Genomic DNA, 21,610 nt, shown 5'->3' with positions numbered 1-21,610 from the left:
GCTGGGGCGGGCAGGCCGGCCGGGTCTGTGCTCAGCGTCCTGGGGTGCAGTAGGCGCACAGGGTCGCAGGCCCCGCTGCTCACGGCGTCGGCCTCATGGCAGGCCACGCGGCGCCGCACCATCAGTGACGTTGGCCTTCCCGGGAGTGAACCCCACTCTGCGCAACAATGTTTTCCACCACACCCCTGCACAGCCCTGGCGCACTCAGGGACAACCCACTACGCTTGCGCGCATAGGGGGGATGCAGCATGCGACACTTCCTCTATCTGTTCCACGGCCTGGGGTGCCATGGTAGCGTCCACTGCCCACTACTCTCCAGTCACCAGCAGTTGTGGTGTGCATTGACATATCTGTGTTTTGCATACCCATGTCTGTCCTGCACATCCACGCATCACTGATTGTTGTGTCCATTCCCACTCACTGATCACTTGCATCCTCACACATGGCTGCATTTCGCATCTCCACACGTTCAGCTGGTGTGTGGCTGTGGTGCCATGATATGTCTGTATTTGATGCAGGGGTAGCCCAGGGTGACCATGGAGTGGTGTTGTCGTGTCTTGTAGGTGGTCTTGTAGTTTGACTTGTCGTATGTGGGTCGGTCACATGTGCATTCTCACAATTATGCGTTGTGTGTTGGTGGCTTTTGGGTGTGTGATGTGTTGATTTTGCACTTACCAATGAGCAGTCCAGTTCCATTTGTGCCATCCTGGAAGCGCTGGTTGATGATGGACTGTCAGAAGATGAAGGAATCATGCACACTGCCTGGGTAGTTGGCGACGACATTGGTGAAGAGTCCCCGGTGGTCCACTATTGCCTGCATATTGATGGAATGCTGATGCTTTCTGTTGCGGTAGTGGTGTGCAGTATCCACAGGGGGCCCAAGTGGGACATGTGCGAGGTTGATTGCCCCCAACACGGCTGGGAATACGGCTATGGCGTAGAAGCCTTGCTTTGTCTCCAGCTGTTCCTGCGCAGTGTTAGGGAAGTGAAGGTACTGGGTATGAAGCTGAGGATGGCATCCAGGACAGGTGTGATGAACTTTGATAGGGCTGGCTGTGAGACAACTCCAACTCTGGCAGTTGTTGGTTGGAAGGTACCAGAGGCCAACAGGTGCAGCACAACCAGCAGCTTTGTCTGGGGAGGGATGTTGGTTCTCCGCTGTGTTGGGACCGTCAACCTGTGTGGGATGTGGGTCATGATGCGGAGAATGGTTGCCCTTTTGAACCTGTAGTGGGCAATGACTTCCGCGGGCGTTAGGTCTTTGAGAGTGATGTGTTTTCGGTAGGTCCTCTGTCTTACCCTGCGCTGCCTCTGTGGTGGTCCGGGTCCAGGGGGTGGTGGAGGTCCTGGGGGTGGTGGAGGTGGGTGTTGAGGCCCTGTTGGGCATCTGAGCTGCATGATGAGTAGCTCCATGCGTTGTTTGTTCTTTGGTGTGTCTGTGTGCGGGGCCCCATTGCCTACTGCAGGGAGTCATCTGTCTTTACACCTGCTTGAGGCAGGTGTTAAATACCTGCGGCTAATGTGGCTTATCACCTGTTTTCGGTTCGCATCGCAGATCTGGCAATTCATGAAAGTGGTGTTGTGGTTTTTTCGTGTGTTTTTGCACGGGTATGCCTACTCTGCATCTCATTAGTGTTAGTTGGTGGTGTCCACCGTGATGTTACATTTTGGGGGCCGTTATCACGTGAATACTGGCGATGACTGCAATTTGCACCGGATTATGAATGGGGTGGTAATTCTATCTCCACTTTTGGTGTGTTAAGGTGGGGATAAATCGGAGATGGGTCCTTGTGAATATGGCCCTTGGTGTTGCAGGCCTTAAGCCACTGAGCTCCAGGTCATAGTGATGGTTGGCCTGGCTTATTCAGGGTGGGTGACTTTCAATAGATGTCTGTGTCCGGGACCACAATGCAAGACATGGCGATCCCTGGAAGGGAAATTAAAAAATTATGCCGACACACAGGGAGACAACTCTGTGCATTGTAGTCATTGCTTATTGGTTTTTCATAAACAAACTCTAGCTTTGGAAGTTAGGTTTTGAGAACTAAATAACTTCGCTGAACAAAGCCAAAAAATAGTGCACCCTATCAGCAAATTGCTCTTCATTTAGAGCAAATGCTGCACTGAGGATTGTTATGACGGCTGTGAGATCCTGCAAGGCAGGCATCGTTTACATTGACAATAGTCTTGTCCTAGGGAAGTGCAGACCAGAGCCTTCGCTGACCTTGTTGTCCGTATGCCATGTCTAAATGGGTTGTCTGACAAAATATCTCAGGCAAAAATATCAGCAACAAAAATATTTCCCCAAAATATTAAGAACACAAATATAGATTGTACATATTTTGTATGTAAAGTCAAAAATATTCACCCAAAAAACAGAAGACCACAATATTGCCAAAAAAGGTATGTATATTGATTTTTACCTATAATATTCTACGATAATTTAAAAACAAATATTAACTTTAAAAATAACGTATCATTTACAACATATACTTGTATCTTATATGAACTAGAAATATATACTCCAATATATTTGAAAAAATGAAACATAATATTTTAAAGACACAATATTAATATTTGCATACTAGCCATTAGAACATCAAATAATATACAAAATAACACTATAAAAGTTACATTCTCAAACATTTCATTCAAAAATAGTTTACATTAATTTAATTTTGTAAATGAAAGCAACTTAAAAAATCAAATAAAAAAACATATTTCGAGAGGTAAAATTCACTGCTCCCACTCCAAGCTGAGCTACAGTAGGGACAGCATTGGTCTTTGGAGGGGTCAGATGTATTATTCGTGCTCCAATTTAGGCAAGAGCAGGTCAAGTGTTGGACTTTCAAGGGGTCAGGTTTACTTTTACCTCTCCAATCTGAACACCAGTAGGGAAAATTCTAAACTTTGGAGGGGTCAGATTTATTATTTCCACTCCAATGTAAGCAAAACTAGAGAAAGTGTTGAACTTTGCAGGGATCAAATTTACTATTCCCATTTCAATCTGAGCAAAAGTACAGGTGGTGTTGGACTTTGGAAGGCTTATATTTGCTATTTCTCAGTCCAATGTAAGCAAAAGTAGGGAAAGTGTTGGACTTCGGAGGGGTTAGATTTACCATTACCACTCCAATCTAAGCAAAAATACAGAAAATGTTGGAAATTGAATGGATCTCATTTACTATTTCCACTCCAACAGAAGCAAAAGTAGGGACTTTGGAGGAGTCAGATGTACTATTAATTTTCTAATCTAAGCAACAGAAGGGAACGTGTTGGACTTTAGAGTGGTCAAATTTGCTAATCCCACTCTTATTTATTTTAATGAAACATTTAAATAAAAACAAAAAGAGAAGGTGTGACCAGGAGCCAAAGATGTTGGACATGCTGCCCTTTAGGCCTCAAATCCCAGCCCCATCAGTTAGTATTTGGGAACACCAGTGACACCCAAAGGAAATTGGAGGGGGGGCACTCATACCTCTGAGACATTGAGAGAGAGAGGCATCCGTCTTCAGACTGCCCTGAATTTCCTGGGATCACAAACTAACTCAATTGTGTGGTGTCTCCAGAATGGTTGCCACTGGAGTTTACCAGGCTGGGTGACAGAGTAGCAATGGGCAGAGAGGACATCCAGGAGAAGTGGAAGGTGTCTGATGCAGCCCTGGACTTATAGCTACTCACACTGTGAACAATCTGGGGCCATGGGAGACTGAAAGCAGAGTAAACAGAGCGCAAAGGAGGAGCGTATCCACAGTGGCCTGCCTGGTAAGAAGAGAGAAAGGTGCGGGGAAGCCCTTCACGCTCCTACACTAATCAACTGGTAGATGGAGCCTGCTCTGCATCCAAGTGATGCACGAAAGCCCACTTACAGAAAAAAGTGATGTAACAGGTGCACTTTACAATTTGAGGACCCCAGGACTAAGATAATTTTAGAAGCTAGAGATATTGCATATCAAGAACTTTGAATTAAATACCAACAATATTGGGGCACAGTGAGAGTGAAATAATCTGGTCATCAGATAATGCTGCAGGGATGATTGGTAACAGCCTGTCCTGACCCTTGCAATGCTCATGGATTGGGCTCACACAAGCCAGCGTGAGTCCTGAAAAGAACAGGGACTTGGCTAAGCCTAGGCAGTGAGCTCCACACCGCTCGCAGAGTTTGCAAAGTTTTTCGCACTTCGCACTCCGCGGAACTCTCAGAGTTCTGAAAAACTGCAGATTTTATAGTGCGGGACAAACACCTAGCACTAAGAAATCTGTGCGAACGGCACAAGGTAACTCACTCTGTCGCCCTCAGAACTCTGCAGAGCTTGGCGGACTTTTTTTTTTACTTTATGGAGTTCCATGTAGCGGAAATTAACATACTCTACCCAGACTGGGAACATATGGGGTGCAAATTCACACAACATGCCCAAAAAGGCAACAATTACTTACCCCACTGCAATACAAGTCCGTAATTTGTAAGAGGAATAAGTGCCAGGGCCTGTGTCAGGAGCTCACTGCACCTTATGCATTACCCCTGCAAATGCTAGGAATGACATGTACCACTACCAACACAACTACAAACCATAAAGCACAAGTGAGAGAATGCAGACCATTCCAGGCCCCAAAAGCTATAGGAATGGCTTGGGTAGCGGGTATTTGATATTTTTAACCCCTTCAGTGCCCGCCCCTTTCCCCGCCCAGTGCCGGCGCTTTCATTAGCGGGCGGGGTCTATGACGAGCTGAACTCGTCATGGGCACAGCGCAACCGCGGCCCATGACGAGTCCAGCTAGTCATGGGCACTGAAGGGGTTAATGTATATGGAAATAATGAACAACTGTTGTTGTGTTCATCTCTAACTTAGATGAACATCACCACCACGGGACAGACTGCTATAAGTGCCGCCATTGCCAATTAAGCACTAGAAACCACTGGCTCAAATTAAGCACTGCATACCACACAGAGGTACTGTGCCTGAAGAAGCAAACAAAGCTACCTAGACCCCTCAACAAGGAGCCAGTGAAATGCATTCTAGGCCAACAGCTCTGGTAACTGGGGTCCTCAGAGATAAAGCAAGAGCAAAGCTCAACACGATGCCTAGATAGCCACCTCAATGATTATCTTTCTACAATGGAAAGCCATAGACACACACACACAGAGTCCTGGAATCATTGTCGGAATACAATCCTTTCAGGACTCAGAGGCATCTATATTCCGGGAAACAGGCCTCAATTATAACCCCCAAACCTCAGCAAGGAGAACCCACCAGAGGCTGATAAGGAGTTGAGCTGTGCAACCAAGAGAGTGTTTCATATGCAACAAACTTCCTTGTGGCTGTCCTGGTGAAATAAAGGCAGAAAAGAGAGTACAAAGAAACCCCAGCAGTGAAACTGTATTATCACCAAATACCCAAGGCAGGAAGAGAAGGTGCAGGAACCCCAGACGTAGTGACACATTATTCTAACACAACCTCATGAAACCTCACCGGTAGCAGTCTGTAAGATAATCCATAAAAACTAGTGTCTGGAAGAAACAAACCTAAAACCTATGAATGCTATGGTATGACTATTGGATGGGCTCAATCTCAGACATGGCGGGTAGAAAAGGGGGGAGAAGCATCCATAGAAGATATGCTTACCCAAGCTAAACATCAAAGTATTGGCAGGAAGAAGAAAATTGTCCCTGATAAGACCACTGAAGAGAACACAGACTTCAAGAAGAAACACGCCAAAAGATCATTAGAGCCTTCCTCCTATAGACCTTTTGGGAAATCAGAGAGGACATTCTAGCAGTACAGACAGACGTCCAAAAATATTTACAAGCAATGAGGAATGAAATAACTGTACTCGGAGGTCATGTGCATTATGTGGAGAAACATCTTCATGAACAAGTAAACAGCTGCAAACACATGCAACAAGCTATGATCACCCATGAGGAATAACACATTCTTCTCTAAGAAAAATGCCACAATCTAGAGAATCAATCAAGAGCTAACTTTTCATGTTTAAGACCAAAAAAAATCTGAAAATGTATCAGGTATAGTATACCTAGCTTATTAGAACTTTCATTCCTGCCATGTACTTCTTATGACGTCCCATCTTATATTGCTCATGACATGTTAAATTACATCCTTGATGTGACTAATAACATCTCAAATTACATCACTGATTATCCCATACAATAATTGTGACACTATTCTATAGGTTTTGTGGACTTGGAGTGACTCTACACCTATGGATAATTTCCTTATCCTCTTGATGGGATTACGCTCTTTAAGACTGAACATGACACTATTTTTAAGTCAAGAGGTTGACAGGTATGCATTTGCCACTGTAAAAACATCTTCTGCAGTTTGATAAAATACACTACACTACAAAAGCTCTAATCCCTGAACAAAATGGCATTCAGAAGTGCCTCATATTTGTCTTGAGTAAAAAAATGTGGCACCCTTCTTGCTCATTAGAATTCTCTTGGTGATTCTGTCGATTACTAGGAGTTAACTGACAGACTGCAGCTGGTGTTGGAAGAGCATGTTTCACTCTGTATATCAGAATGATTTACTGAAATGGAGAAGGAAGATATTTGAGAACCCATATGTCTAACTGCAAGTTCAGGGACAAAAAGATCCCCTCATTTTTTTGCTTTCTAAAGTAAATGCTTTAGGTTTTATAGCTTTGATTCTATCAAAATAGCTTGAAGTGAGCCACAGTTTTGTCAGTAATACACAATGTCAGTACACTAGATGTTCATTAGAACTCTTTGAGAAACAGCAGTAGAACACTGGAAAGTCAACTGGCAGGTTGCTGATGCTGGAAGACCATGTTTTACTCAGAATATCACGATTTATTTTCACATGACTCAGGAAATGCACTCTTTGCTTAGCTTCTGGAGCACCTTACATACCCTCTATAAGAAAATGATGAGGGAAAACAGTTTTCTTTCAAACACAGTTCATCAGACCTCAGCTTAGGATCAACATTTTTCACTGGATGCAGTCAAAATGTCTAAAGTTCAAGTATATAGCTTACAACTTCTCTAATTTTAATGCAGGCACTTAAGGCAGAACATGTCTGAAACAAAGAGGGGAAATCTCTGCTCAGTGCTTCTGACTTGTTCTGTCTAAAGTTCATGCACTTACTTGAGGGAATTATTAATTACACATTTGAAATATAGAATCCTCACCCACAAAATAACAGGCTCTTGGCTCTGTGTTCAGCACTGGGTATGCTGGCGCATTGCAGAGCTGAGTGCCTGTGGTAAGCTCTTGCATTGTGTTAAGTGAATTAATTTCACCTGATTTTTGTCAGTGCTTTGTCTTCAGACGTCACATCTCAGAAACGAAAAAAGGCAAATCTTTCAAATTGTCTCCAAGCTACACTAACTGAAAATATAGCTGTAGTGTTTCAAATAAAGTTTACTTTCTGTTTTAAGTTTGTTTTAGAGCTGGATCTTGTTCCATTTTTTAATATTCACAAAGTGGTAGGGGTCCCTAAGGGACCATTTCCTTTCGCAACTGGGCTATTGTTCCACTCAGAAGTCAGTAACATTTCAATGTTTTGCAACCAGATTTCATTTGCAAAACAATACATTCTATGCTAGATCAGTATCTGTGAGGGACACCTACAATATACCCCTCCAAATTGTGATTCAGTATGAGGTTTTGATCTTTTACTCTTTCACTTTGTAGTAAATGTATTACTTTTGGCTGTACATTTACGAGTGTAATGTAAGTTTGAACTTACAAGTGCCCCCCCCCCCCTCAATTCAGAGGATGGAGCTTAATTTAACTGCGTTAAATTACTACTAGTAGCTTTTCACATATAGGCAGAGATCTTTGCAGTCAGGGTTGAGTTCTCGCTGTGGTAAAGATAGGGAAAATAAATAAAGTTTATTAAACTGATAAAAAAAAAAAAAGTAGCATATTTTATGATGAACATTCATGTAAACTAATGTTATATTTGTATTTGAAATGTAGAACAAAAATAATGCTCAAGCGATATCTTACTCTAATTAAATATTCATTTAATGTAAATGTATGAGAATGAAATTCAAATTGTGTCTAGAAATGCTCCACCTAAAGTAGAATGTTATATTTATTTACCATGTATTAAAAATGACTTAAAGTTATGCATAGAATTTATGTAAATACATGTAATTAAAAAGAATACAATTATATTTATATTTATTTTTAAGTTAAAAGGTTTAATCAAATATGATATAATAAAATAATATTTATGTTTTATTCATATATAATTTTGTATCCTTATATTACATATATATTTCATTAAGAAGTCAAAATACATTATTTATCTTAACATTATTTCTTATGGGGTTCTATTTGAATCCCCTGCCTCCATTATTTCTATAGTGTCTTGCAGTACCATTGAGTGGCCATGTGTGGTACTAAACTCCAAGGCTGGGCCGCTGTATATATTTCCACTGTTTGTGTCCTTTTGGCCTGTGATAACTTCAGAAGTTTAGTTTGTGAATAGCAATAGGCTTATCGTTTTGTGTGTATGTGATTATGTTTGCATGACTCCCTTCCTAACCCCTCCTTAAACCCCTCTGATTTTGTAGTCCATCGTCTTTTCTTTCCCACCAGTTCCCCGGTCCCTCCCACATCTGCTACTACGTAGTAAACCTACATGTGTGGAGATGTCCCCTTTAGAAAAGATATGAGAGGTGGAGGTGGAGATTTACCCCCATAGGTAGTGAATAGCATTTTGTTGTGTGTGAGTAGTGCTATTGTAGTACTGTTATGTGCCCGAGTTTGGCCCATGTAGCAATGCTGCATATTTCCTTACATTGTCCTCTTTTCAGCACAATAACATTTATTGCTGGGACATTTTGCGCGTATTTGTGAGTGTGACAATGTTGGATTAGTTTCTCTGAAACTACTGTTGTTTACACATCTGGCTTTGTGCAACGTTATCATGAAGCCTCAAACACCAAGTACAAAGCCTTTACGCGCAATGTACAAATATCATTCTATCTTCATCCATGGGATGACAGGGCTATCTACATATCCTTAGCATTACTAATCTATACGTACATCACAAGGATGATTTTTATTATCAATAATAATAAGCGTCTCAGAGGATTAGTTGAGGATGCACTGCAGGTTGACACCGAGGGTCCCTGCATTCTGAGGCTTTACCACACAGCGGTCTGACGTCTCGGTGAGGGGGGTCCAGATCATTATCATGACAGGGTCCTACATTCTCTCCTGCCAGGTAATTGGGTTGGACCATCTCTTGGGGGGGTGTTGGCTCTATACCTACCTACACTCTATATCTGTTATCATGATCTCAGAGAGGTCAGGGTTGTCATGTTTAGTGGGTGCCAGAAACCATTCACTCCCAGTTTTGGTTAGAGTGGCAGGTCGTGGAACTGTGAGCTAGCTGGTCTCTGGGCCAACATATCTTGCTGGGGTGCTCGGAATCAGTCTAGTCACCTCGCCTAAAGTTTATGTTGTCCAACAACATGGAGATCCTACGGATTAGTGGGAACTACACCATATGGCGACACCAACGTTGGTTGGATTCGTATTCAACGGTCTACCTCAGTAGTGCAATCGTGTTTTCTCAAAGACTCTTACTCACCTCCAAACTGGAGACGTCTGTGGTGGTAGGGAAATCAGCCACAGCTATGCATTGTATGTATGTAGCATGCAGATCCTACGGATTAGTGGGAACCACACAACAGTACTGTTAAACATAGAAAAAGTGCAGTTTGTGAATAAATCCCCATGTGTTTCATCCAGCAGTTATGTCCTTGTGAAAAACTGTAAATATGAGAAATTTCTCAAACTCAATTTAATGGTAGTCATGAACTGACTATTGAAGTATAGAAGGCTGAGTTGGTATTAAAGGTGTTTGGGTTTACCCCACTAATTTCCCAAGGCATCCTATTCCTCATATCAGAACTAGATTCTAAGATAAACTGTTTATTGAGTTCAGCTTACCTTTGCTATTAAACCATAACAGGCCGAAAGAGAGGCATTTATTTATAGAGGCAGACAAGACTTTTGCCATCTGGCTAGGAGGCAGAATATATAACTGTGGATTGTAGACTGTAACCAAATACATTTCTGATGTGAAATTTATCAAGTACTCACACTTTATCGTTGCACTTTTCCTACATGAATTTTATATGTAATTTTATGGGTGCTTTTTAAAAATGTTTGTCTCATGGAATTTTTATAATGTCTTTAACACATTTTTTAAATACTTATGAAAAGACCTTCTCTCTTCAGTTAGGACCCTCACTTGCCCATTCTCAAAATCTCTGTAAACAATACTTTTTCTCCAATGCTTAGCTACGCGTGACAGAGGCAGATATTAGTCAATTGATTATATTTCCCCACAACCTATATATTCAGTACATAGTTACAATGATATTTCCAGTTTATATGTTTTGCTGCATGCCTGCATGTCACCCCTCACTTCTCTGCTCAATTCCCGCTCACTGGACTATCAGGCCATGCTCCCTGTGACAGGTCCACCCTGGTTGTCTCACAGTGTATATTATGGCATGCTTCCAGAGTTGATCTCAGTCACTGTTCCAGCCCGATTTCCTGCCCCTAGGACCATTTGCAGTCTCTTCCAGATACTGTGCTGTCTTCCTCTCCTTCATTGTTCTCTTGAAGTCCCTCTCTTCACCAGGCAGTTGACTCAACAAATCAGTCGACAACAAAAGCAGTCATGGCTAACAAAATGTATTCCATCTCATTGACAATCTTTTACCATGCGGGTGCACAGCGGCGGCTCCTCCGCTAAGGCTGAGGAGCATTGCCTCATTGCATTAAAGAAGTCAGTGATAATAACAGAAGCAATTTTCATTTTATTTATAGTATTCCAGTTTCCGCCGGGTTAGGGCGTGGCTGGGTGGAGAACATGCCCGGGCTCCCACTCCCTCTCTGAGCACCAAACCATGGCACAAAGACCAATCACAACGCTGCTATCAACAGCGTTGTGATTGGTTAGGGGAGTCTGGAAACCTGGGTGCTTCCTGTTCCTGATTCTTGCGAGGAGAGGCGGCACCTGGCGACAGTGACCAGCAGGTAAGTTTTCTTTTTTATTTATTTCCCAATCCCCACCTTTCCCTGCCTTCCCTGCCACCATCCCCTACCACCCCGCAACTTTGGGTACACCGAGAGAATCCACTACTTACAGTTCCTCACAACTCCTAGACTCCGTCACATTATCATCAGACAGCATTTTGTGAACTCAGGTGCTTCCAGTACCAAGAGCATGCTTTCACAAGGATTGTAAATTTACTCACTGTGCCGCAGGTGCTGCTCATGGCCTGAAACGTGTCTTGGACACAATGAACCAGCTTTTCAAATTCTTTATCTTCATAGTCAAACCGGCTCCCAAACAGGGTGGAGCTGATGATGTTGGAAAGAGATCGACTCATGCAGAATTCTGGGTCAATAGGGGCACCTATGAATATATACATAGAAACATAAACATAGAAACATGCGTTCGCACATAAAAACGTAAGACCAAATGGTACATAATTATCCTGTTAATTTAGTCCTCAACCCATCAGCACTCTCAGAGTATGAACTCTCCCTGTTTCTTTTAAAATGTTTTTATAACCATTTTATAATTCAAATTGAAATCACTATTAAGTCACATAAAGCAAGGTAAATACAAGAAAACTATTTTTAATTGTTTGTCCTTTTGAACTTCCTACACTTAGATGCTCTATAAAAGTTTTATCACAGACATGCATTCCAGATTCATTATTTCAAAATCGCATTACACCTACAAAATGTCCATAGCAGTTTTGTTGTCAAGAAATCGATTGCATTCTAAAGAAACCATGTTTCGGCCTATCAGTTAAATTTTATACCAGCACCTCTTATTTTTACAAACTATACATTTTTTGTTTAATATTCATAAGACCATGTACCACATCAAACACTATGCAAGTCCTAAACTTAGTCCTACATATAATTTTTTTAAAAAGAAAAAGTTAATATCTCCATAAATGGTAATATTGCTGAACACACATACCTCATTTGTACCATACATTCATCTCACAGTCTCCAGCCTAAGAATCCAAAATAATTGCAAGGAACTGACGCATTACTTACTAACTAATTAACCCATAAATGACCCTGTTCACAAAGTAGTGAATCTACACCTTAGAAGCATACCTACACCTAGGTGCAAATATACTACTTCACAAATATTCCCAGAAGTATGCCATGAAAACTGCACTTTGGCACAGGTTACTAGCCCTTTTACTTAGAATATCATGCAACATTTTCCACTAGCTCCTGTTTCAAGGAGTAGATTTAAGCACAGGTAGAACGTAGGCCCCTTCACAGACACTTTTTCTCTGTGGGAAAACAGCTTTCTCCTTGAAGATTGACTTTCACTACACCCCCAGCAAATCTGAGGGCGATCTTTTATCCTTCTAATCCAGGAAGCATGGTTACTTCATGACTTAGGCCCTTATTATGAGTCTGTCGGTCCACGGACCGCCACACTTACTGTGCTGGTCTCCCAACCAACCTATTACAACTAGGGTGGTTGGGCCACCCTAGAAGCACCGCAACTGTTTCAACTGCCAGGGAACCACTGTCCCTGGTGGTAGCGCGGCGGTCTTAAGGAAGCAATATGCTTGGCAGGATCGCATCAGTCCTACCAACCATATTACAAGTTTCCTCTCTGCGACGGTTTTCATAGCAGTGAGCCCGACATGAAAACTGTGACAGAGGGGAAACAGAGGGGGCACTACAGGGCCCCCTGGTGCCTCATACTGTGTGGATACACACAGGAGCACAACATGTGTCCCCCTGTGTGCATGCACACCAGTACCTGCCTGGCATGGACTGCATACTGTGCAGGTACTGCCTTTGACATTCCCATTGTAGTACCTATTTCATAGGCACCACCTTGGGAACACCAAAGAACCGCCCGTCAGACCAGGAGAAAACTCCTGATCTGGTGGGTGGTTCTGACAAGGGTTTGGCGGTGCGGTAGCAGGAAGGTCCCTTAGGGCCTTATTATGAGTTTGGTGGTGCCAAACCCGTGTCGGATCCACCTGCCAGATCAGGAGTTTTCTCCTGGTCTAGTGGGCGGTTCTTTGGCATTCCAAGGGCTCTGCCAATGAAACAGGCACTGCAATGGGAACATCAAAGGCAGTACCTGCATGGCATGGACTGCTGCAGCCCATGCCGTGCAGGTACTGGTGTTCATGCGCACAGGTGGCGCACATGTTGAGCCCCCCCTGTGTGCATCCACAAGGCTTGATGCACCATTTGTTTCCTCTCCGCCACGGTTTTCATGGCGGGCTCACTGCCATGAAAACCGTGGCGGAGAGGAAATTCATGATATGCTTGGCAAGACCGCGGCAGTCCCTCCATGCATATTGCGGCTTCAGGACATCCTTCAATCGCCTGGAAACTGTTCTTTACTAAAAGTTGGATGAAAAGCCCCAATCTGCATAGGTTCAGGGGATAAAGAGAGAACTTGCTCTCGAGATATTTCTATGAGGCCACCTTACTCTATTCCAGCACCGAGACCGCCCACATAGCTGCCAACGAAGACATCTGCTCTCTCCTCGACCAAGGCCACACAGCAGCCCTCATCCTCCTGGACCTCTCAGCAGCTTTCGACACCATCTCCCACCACTCACTAGCCGCCGGACTCCATGATGCCTGCATCCAGGGAACAGCCTTAGAGTGGATTTGATCTTTCCTCTCAGGCAGAACACAAAGAATAAGACTCCCAGTCTTACTCTCCGAACCTGCAGAGATCAGATGCAGAGTACCCTAAAGATCTTCCCTCAGCCCCACTCTCTTCAACGTCTACATGCCCCCCTCACAACCATCGTTAGAAAACTGACGACACCCAGCTCATCCTCTCACTCACCAAGGAATACAACATCACCAGGCGCAGTTTCCAAGAAGGGATAAAGTAAGTCGCAACCTGGATGAGCAACAGCTGCCTGAAGCTCAGTTCGGAGAAAACAGAAGTCCTCATACTTGCCTCCACCCCCTCCGCATGGGCTATCACCTGGTGGCCCCTCACCCTCAGAAACCCACCCACCTGTTACGCACCACACTTCCAACCTCGGCATCATTCTCGGCTCTTCACTTACCATGAAATGCCAGATCAACATTGTGTCATCCACATGCTTCAACAACCTCCGCATTCTCTGCAAGACCTTCAAATGGACCCCCTCCTGACTCCAGGAAGACCGTCACCCATGCACTCATCACCAGCAGACTGGACTACGGAAACACTCTCTATGCCGGAATCAACAAAAAACTCCCCAGCAAACTCCAGACCGTCCAGAACGCCGCAGCCAGACATATCCTTGACATCCTACGACATGACCACACAACCCAACACCTAAGCGACCTCCACTGGCTTCCCATCGAAAAAAGAATAACCTTCAAACTGCTCACACATGCCTACAAAGCCCTCCATAACAATGAACCCCAATACCTCAACAAAGGAATCTGCTTCTATGCCCCCTAAAGAGAAACCTCTGCTCTGCTGACCTAGCCCTAGCCACGGTCTACCGCATCCACAGGGCCAGGTGGGAGATCCTTCTCCTACATCATGGGCAAGATCCGGAATGAATTCCACGTCCGTATCAGACGACGCCTGACACTGCACTAATTCAGAAAGGATCTCAAGACCTGGCTCTTCTTATGACCTATGAAGCTGCTTGAACCCTCCCCCCTACGCCTTGGGACCCACACAGTTGACTACTGTGCTTTAAAAATCCCTGATTGATTGATTGATTCTTCTTTTTTCAATTCTTCTTTCAGACATCCTATGATCTAATTTTATGGTTAAGCCAATTAATTCTTCCCTATCCTTAGCTCTATCTGAAATTTGGGACAGTAAATCTTCCAATTCCTCATTTAAACCTCTAAAGAAAATTGCAGCTCAATCGGGTCTATATAACCAATATTTGACATTTATTTTGTAATATTTTGCAATACGTATTTCTTCCTTTGCTTTAACTCTAAGAACTTATTATCATCAATTTGCGTTAAAATGAGTCAATCAAAAATTCCATAGGTTCCTCCTTGAAATTTTGGAAATCGTTCTACCACCATAACCACAGACCAAGAAGCTGCTTCATCTGTCAAGTGGGATAACATAAAAAAACAACCTTTGACTCAGGTGTTGGAAAAACACTGGGATTACATACAATATGCAGGCAACATTTATTAATAAATATTCCCAATGTCTGTGTGTTTCTTCCATACCTCTTTTTAGGGACACTAAAAGTGTATGCACAGGTATCCTTATTTATGGTATTTCACTGTTAACTGTAACTTGAACTTAGTCTTCCCTATAATATGTAAATGGGAGAGGAGCACGTAAGCAGGTATTCTATCTACTCTGTCTGACATTTCTATTATTTGTTGATGTAAACATTGTTTTTTATTCCTGGCTTTCTCCATATTTTTTTATAAGGCTCTTATGCCCTTTTGTATCTCATCCAAAGAAACAAATTGGTGACATTCATGGTACTCAGTCTGAATTTTAAATTCACGGGTTTCCCAATCTGTCATGATCTTTTGGAACTTACAAGAAGTCTTCGTTCTGCACAAGTACCATGAATCCACCAATGCTTGCTCCAACTCTCCAAAAATCCACCCCAGACCGGCACAAATTCAGTGTGAATCATGAATGCCTAAGGGCAATGGAATGTGATTAGAGAGAAAAAATGGCAGGTGTGAGACGTTCTTCTCACCAGACAGATTTTGATAAGATCAACATCCTTAATCTGGTCTACATAAGAAGATGCAGTTTATCAATTTTCTTTTGACTGTTAACATAGGCTCAATTCAAATATCACCTTGTTTTAAAGAAAAATAATACCTGGTTTACAAACACTTCTTTCTCAGCCACTCTCCCAAAATTTCTTATAATATGTAAGTGTATCTACAAGCAAATTATTCTGATATCCTACATTGAAAGAATAACAAAAATGTGTATTAAAGAACTCACCATATTTCTAACACTCTCTAGAAAAACGGAAATGTCACAGTACCATAGGAGAGGAGGTAACAGAACTCACAACCAAGGGGACGATTTCGATGTCATTCGGAAAGGCTCCAAACGGGATTTGGATTCTCCGAATCCGATATGTAACCTATGTTAACGCCCAAATCAAATACATTTCTGAGTGACCGATGCAGGGAAACCTTCCAAATCGTACAGCTCTATGGACACGGTTTCCGACGATGGCCGATTCTCACAGCAGTTCCGATCAATTTTACCGACATGAAACGGCTATCGGAATCTGAATTTGGGGGACTGTAGCAGTCCCCAATTCACCCTGAGGCCTCCGGTTTTGGCCCGTGGGGGTACCCATGGGAGCCCTCTTTACAACCATGGACAGCGAGGCAGGCACCATGGGGTGCCTGCCACTGGGTGCAAGGGTTTCCACAATCACCCCTTTTTGAATGGTAGCCTGTGTTCTCATTCAGAGCACAGGCTCCCATTGAAGTCAATGCAAGTCCGATCGAAAGATGTTAGGGAGCATTGTAATCGGTCGGTTGGACTCGCAGAACCTGATTCAGTCGGAAACTATTCCGAAACCGATTAGTTCGGGAGAGTTTCCAAACTACATCATAATCGGCCCCTAAGTAAAGTTCACAAAATATGCAGATAGTTTAGTCATTAACTTCTGATAACATGTGTAGGAGGTTGTCTCTCTCTGTAGAGTGCTAAAACGAAGTACACTGTGCAGAGAGTCCAGTTGATCCCTTACTGGTATATACAGGCTAAATTAGATGATACTAATGCACTTTTTGTGATAGTGTGATCTGAGCAGTTAGGCTTATCAGAGGGTAGTGCTAAGCAGTTTTTTGTACTCACAGAGGCAATAAACAAGACACACACTATATTTTAAATCCAAGACCAATTTATAAAAATAATATCAATCTTTAGGTACTTTTTAAGACCATGAACATGGTTCTAAGGTGAGTACTTTCATAGTTATGATTTTTCAAAGTTTGCAAAATATATCTCTTTTGTGCAAAATTACTCATCATAGAAAACAATGCATATAAAATCAGGCAATGCTTTCACGAAGTTTACCTTCTCATTTTAGGTTGATGTCAGGACAAGGTCCACAGTTCCAGCAAGAGAAGGTTGGGAGCATCCCGATTTAGCCGGGAGAAGAGTGCTGATGGTCTTGGAAGCTGGTGCACAAAGATAAAGGGGGCCACTTGAAAACACACTGCACTGGACGGCTTACAGATAAGTCTGGTGTGTCTCCTTGGAGGAAGAAGGCCGCAAGGGCCTGGGGACCATGGGATCACAGCTGGTTCATCGTTACCAGGCCGGTGTGGCTGGGTGCAGAGTAGATAGATCAGCCAGGCGTTGTGCATCTTGAGGTCCTCGCTGTCAGGAGCAGGCAACGTGGAGAGGCGAACTCAAGACAGCTGGGTCACTCAGGAAGTGGGTCTCAGGGGTCTCAATGACACTTAATGGGTGCTTGCTTCTGGAGGTATTGGAGTCAAGAGTGGACTTTTCTTTTTGGTGTTTGCAGTTGTGGGTTCGGCACCACAGGTATTGATGCACCGCGGCTCTGGTAGGTCCTGGTGCCATCAAACTAGGTGAGGACACACATCTGATCTTACTTTTTCTTGCTTCTGTGCTCCTTCGAGGTCATCAGGGAGCAGCAAGTCGACAAACCGGACTTCATGGGTTTGGTGCCTTGGGTGTGCAAGGGGAGTGATACCTTCACACCAAGGGAGCTTCTTGATGATGTTTTGAAGGCTGGAGAAGGTCTGGGGTTCCTGGGGGCCTCTTAGTCACAGGACAAGCAGCACACAGCGATTGTCGAGTCCTCCATGCAGCAGGCAGGGTTTGGCACCAATTCCTTTTGCAGGAGAGCGTCAGGCTTTGGGAAGCAGCTCCCTTTCTCTTTTTCCTTCTCTTTTCCATCTAATCTGATGTTAAGTTCTTGGGGTGCCACCTAAATACTGAATTTAGCTGTGTTACAAGGGGAGGCAGGAAGTAGCCCATGGGCTACCTTCTTTTAGGGTGTCTACACCCTCTAGTGACCACTTCAAGTGGGAATGTGGCACTACCCTAGTCCTGATAGGTTGTTTCTTAACTATCCCAAAATCATGGAATTTCAGGAACAGCGGTTCACCTCCCCTTCTCCACCCTAGGGGTTGTGTAGGATAAGTGGAGACCCTCCTCCTAATCTAATTTTCCCTCCTATCATCCCACCAAATGGGGAGCAGCAATGGGGGCTTGGCCTCCCCCACTAACTGGAGGTTCCAGGGTTGGATTTCAAAGGGGGCATTGCCTTTGAAGCTTCCCACCCAGGAAGACCATCCTGTCCTGGAGGAGGTGTAAAGCACCTCAGCCCAGAGCAGGCTTTGTCTCTGTCCTCTGAGAGGGATGGCTCTCACCCTATAAGGTTAGAAACATATCTGGTTGTGGCAGACCTGTAAAAACAAGTCAGAGACCACACCAGTGCTTGGTAAATGTTTAGGTGACCTGCTAAAATGATCTCTTGTATGCATTTATTAATGCATCCACCACCGGCATCAATGAGTATTTATTAATGCAAGCTGTTTGGTACCAAACACCTTAGAAATCAGCAAAGCCATCATGGAACTAGGAGACTAGTTTGGACAAGTATCTAGTTCATGTTCTCTTTATGGATTCCATGTGCACTTATTCAGAATAGACTGGACATTGTAGGGGTATATCTGGTCATGCTGGTGTGCTCACACATAGAATATAGTGTACCCTGTCTTAGGGCTAAAGGCCTGTAGTAGAGGCGATTTCCCTATACCTTATGCAGTGTATTCAGGCTGTATGCCATGTTGACTCTTTGGACTTCTCTGCACCAAGAGATGCAGCCTGCAATGGCAGTATGCATAGCCTTGGTGAGGGGTCCCTGGGGTGGCACAATACATGTTGCAGCCCCAGTGGACCCTCTTCAGTACCCATGCCCTGGGTACCAGGGGTACCATTTACTAGAGACTTACAAGGATAGAGGAAGTTGTGCCAATTGTGGTACAGTGTTTAGGAAAGAGTTCTGGCACTGGGAACCTGGTTAGCAGGGTTCCAGTGCACTTACAGTCCAAAATCACATCAGGCATTACGAAAAAAGTGGGGACTAACCATGTCAAAAGAGGTACTTTCCTACATTAAACCCTCCAAATTAAAGAGGGCTATCCTTTCCCTAGAGAGTCTTCATCTTCTAAGTGGAAGAACCTGGAAAGGCCATATGCATTGGCATGGTCTGTCCCAGGTCTGTGTTCCACATAAAATCCATTCCCTGTAGAGATTAACCCTGGGCATGAACTCCGCTCAGTTCTTGGAGTTTGCTCAGTTTTCCACACTTCACGTTACGCGGAGATCGCAGAGTTCCCAAAAACTCTGCTTCGCGTTGCGGAACTGAGGTTTTTTCCTCGCTTGCCTTCTTCAACGTCATGTTTGTGAGCACGAGCGAGGAAAATCCACCTCCTGGCGAGATTTTTTCCTCATTCGCGATTGGAAACATCAAGATCGTGAGCGTGGAAATCAACCTCCCGGCAAGATTTCTTAACGTGGGGGGTCAGATTTCTCATTGCAATTGGTCGCGTATGCTGGCGACCGCTCACGTTGAGAAAATGTCCATTCGTGTTGAGAAAGCTGCAGCTCGTGTAAAACGTTACTCAAGCGGCAAAAAGGAAAGCAGCGCCTGCTTGTGCTGAGCATGGTGCCATTCGCGATGATTACACAGTGCGGACAAGCATACGGCACCGCAAATCACTGCAAATGGCATTTAGCACGGAGGATATATTTTTTTTCACTTCACGGAGTTCCGCTATGCGGAACTCCTCAAACTCTGCCCAGGGTTGGTAGAGATATGGACCATCTTAACAATTTGGTGTTTTCTCCTTTCATCTGCATGAGCCATCTGAGAGGTTTGTTTTCAGTTTGGACAAGGAAGTGAGAACCAAACAGGTATGTCTCAGCTGCTTCGGGGACCAAACCACAGAAAAGGCTTCCCTCTGTATGGCACTCCAACACCGCTCTCTGGGGAGAAGCCTCCTGCTTATAAAAGCAACTGGTTGGTCATAGCCATCCTCATTGATCTGGGATAGGATCGCTCCTATCCTATGTTCAGAGGTATGTGTCTGCACTGTGAACTGCTTGATATAATCTAGAGCTTTTGGAATGGGTGCTGAGCACATTGCCTCTTTCAGGGTGTCAACAGCCTTTTGACAGTTCACTGTCCAGTTAACCTTTTTTGACATTTTCTTGAGAGTCAGTTCTGTGAGGGGGGTTACATTGACCCCATATCCCTTCACAAACTTTCTATAGTACCCAGTCAAGCCAAGGAATGCCCTTACTTGGGTCTGGGTGGTTGGAGCATCCCAATCCAGAATTGTCTAGATTTTGGGCTATAGTGGCTGAACTTTGCTTCCACCTACAAGGTGGCCAAAGTACACAAACATACCCTGCTCTATCTGCCACTTGCCTGCCTTGATATTGAGGCCTGCACTCTGCAGAGCCTTCGGGACCTTTTGTAGGTGGATCAGGTGGTCCTGCCAGGTAGAGCTAAAGAAAGCAATATCATCCAGATAAGCTGCACTATAGCATTCCAATCCAGTAATAACTTTATTCACCAACCTCTGAAAGGTGGCAGAGGCTTTCTTTAATCCAAAGGGCATCACCGTAAACTGCAAGTGCCCATCTGGGGTAGAGAACATTAATTTTTTTTTGTGGTTCAAGGGGTTTGACCGATGGGCCAGTATATGATGTGTGATCAAAAGTACTCAGATAGTTGCCTGCCCCTAACCCATCAATCAATTCATCAGCCCTAGGAATTGGATGTGCATCGGTTTTTGTGACTGGATTGAGGCCCCTGTAGTCCACAAAAAACTTCATTTATTTATTTCCACCTGGGGAATGAGGCTTGGGGACTAACACAACTGGGCTGGCCCAGGGGTACTCTTAGGGTTCAATGACACCCAATTCCAGCAACTTGCTTATTTCAGCTTTGATGCTTTGATTGACATGATCAGACTGCCTGTATATTTTATTTTTGACAGGTAGGCTGTCACCAGTGTCCACATCATGTATACACCAGCCAGCCTGACCAGGGGTCATAGAAAAGAGCTCAGCAAACTGATTTTGGACTTGCCTGCAATCAGTCTGCTCTTGGTCAGTGAGGGCATCTGAAAAGACCACACCATCAACTGATGCTAGGGCTGTGATAGAAAGTATCAGAGAGATGTTCATTCTCTGCCTCCTGTTCCATGTCTGTAGCCATCAGCATGATCACATCAGCCCTGTCACTGTAGGGTTCAAGGTGACTCACCTTCTTGGGGTTCCTATATGTGCCAAGAGCCACCAAGTAGATGACTTCCCGTTTTCTCTAAAGGATAAGGTAGGGTCCAGTCCATTTGTCCTAGATGGCCTTATGAGCCACAGGCTCCAAAACCCACACCTTCTGCCCTGGTTAGAACTCCGCCATGGCAGACTTTTAGTCATACCATAGCTTCTGGAGCTTCTGGCTGGCCTCAAGGTTTTTAAAACTTTATTCATGTATTTAGCCATCCCGGAACAAAGGCCAAGCACATAATCCACGATATTGTGTTTGGGATCTTTGAGAGATCTCTCC

At 44.0% G+C, this 21,610-nt stretch overlaps 1 protein-coding gene across 6 annotated transcripts in view; it reads right to left on the bottom strand.

The window, feature by feature from the left end:
• Nucleotides 1-21,610, bottom strand: part of LOC146798510 (cytochrome P450 2F2-like) — a 443,597-nt gene that overhangs the window by 195,247 nt on the left and 226,740 nt on the right. For all 6 annotated transcript variants that reach the window (XM_085625789.1, XM_085625794.1, XM_085625792.1 and 3 more), the window contains exon 5: nucleotides 11,267-11,427. In XM_085625789.1, coding sequence (XP_085481915.1) covers nucleotides 11,267-11,427 — 161 coding nt within the window. The remainder of the gene's footprint in view (nucleotides 1-11,266; nucleotides 11,428-21,610) is intronic.

This window comes from Triturus cristatus, chromosome 9 (assembly GCF_964204655.1).
Source record: "Triturus cristatus chromosome 9, aTriCri1.1, whole genome shotgun sequence".
Taxonomy (NCBI): domain Eukaryota; kingdom Metazoa; phylum Chordata; class Amphibia; order Caudata; family Salamandridae; genus Triturus; species Triturus cristatus.
Note: the sequence above shows the minus strand (reverse complement) of the source record. Positions and strands in the feature narration are given on the sequence as shown.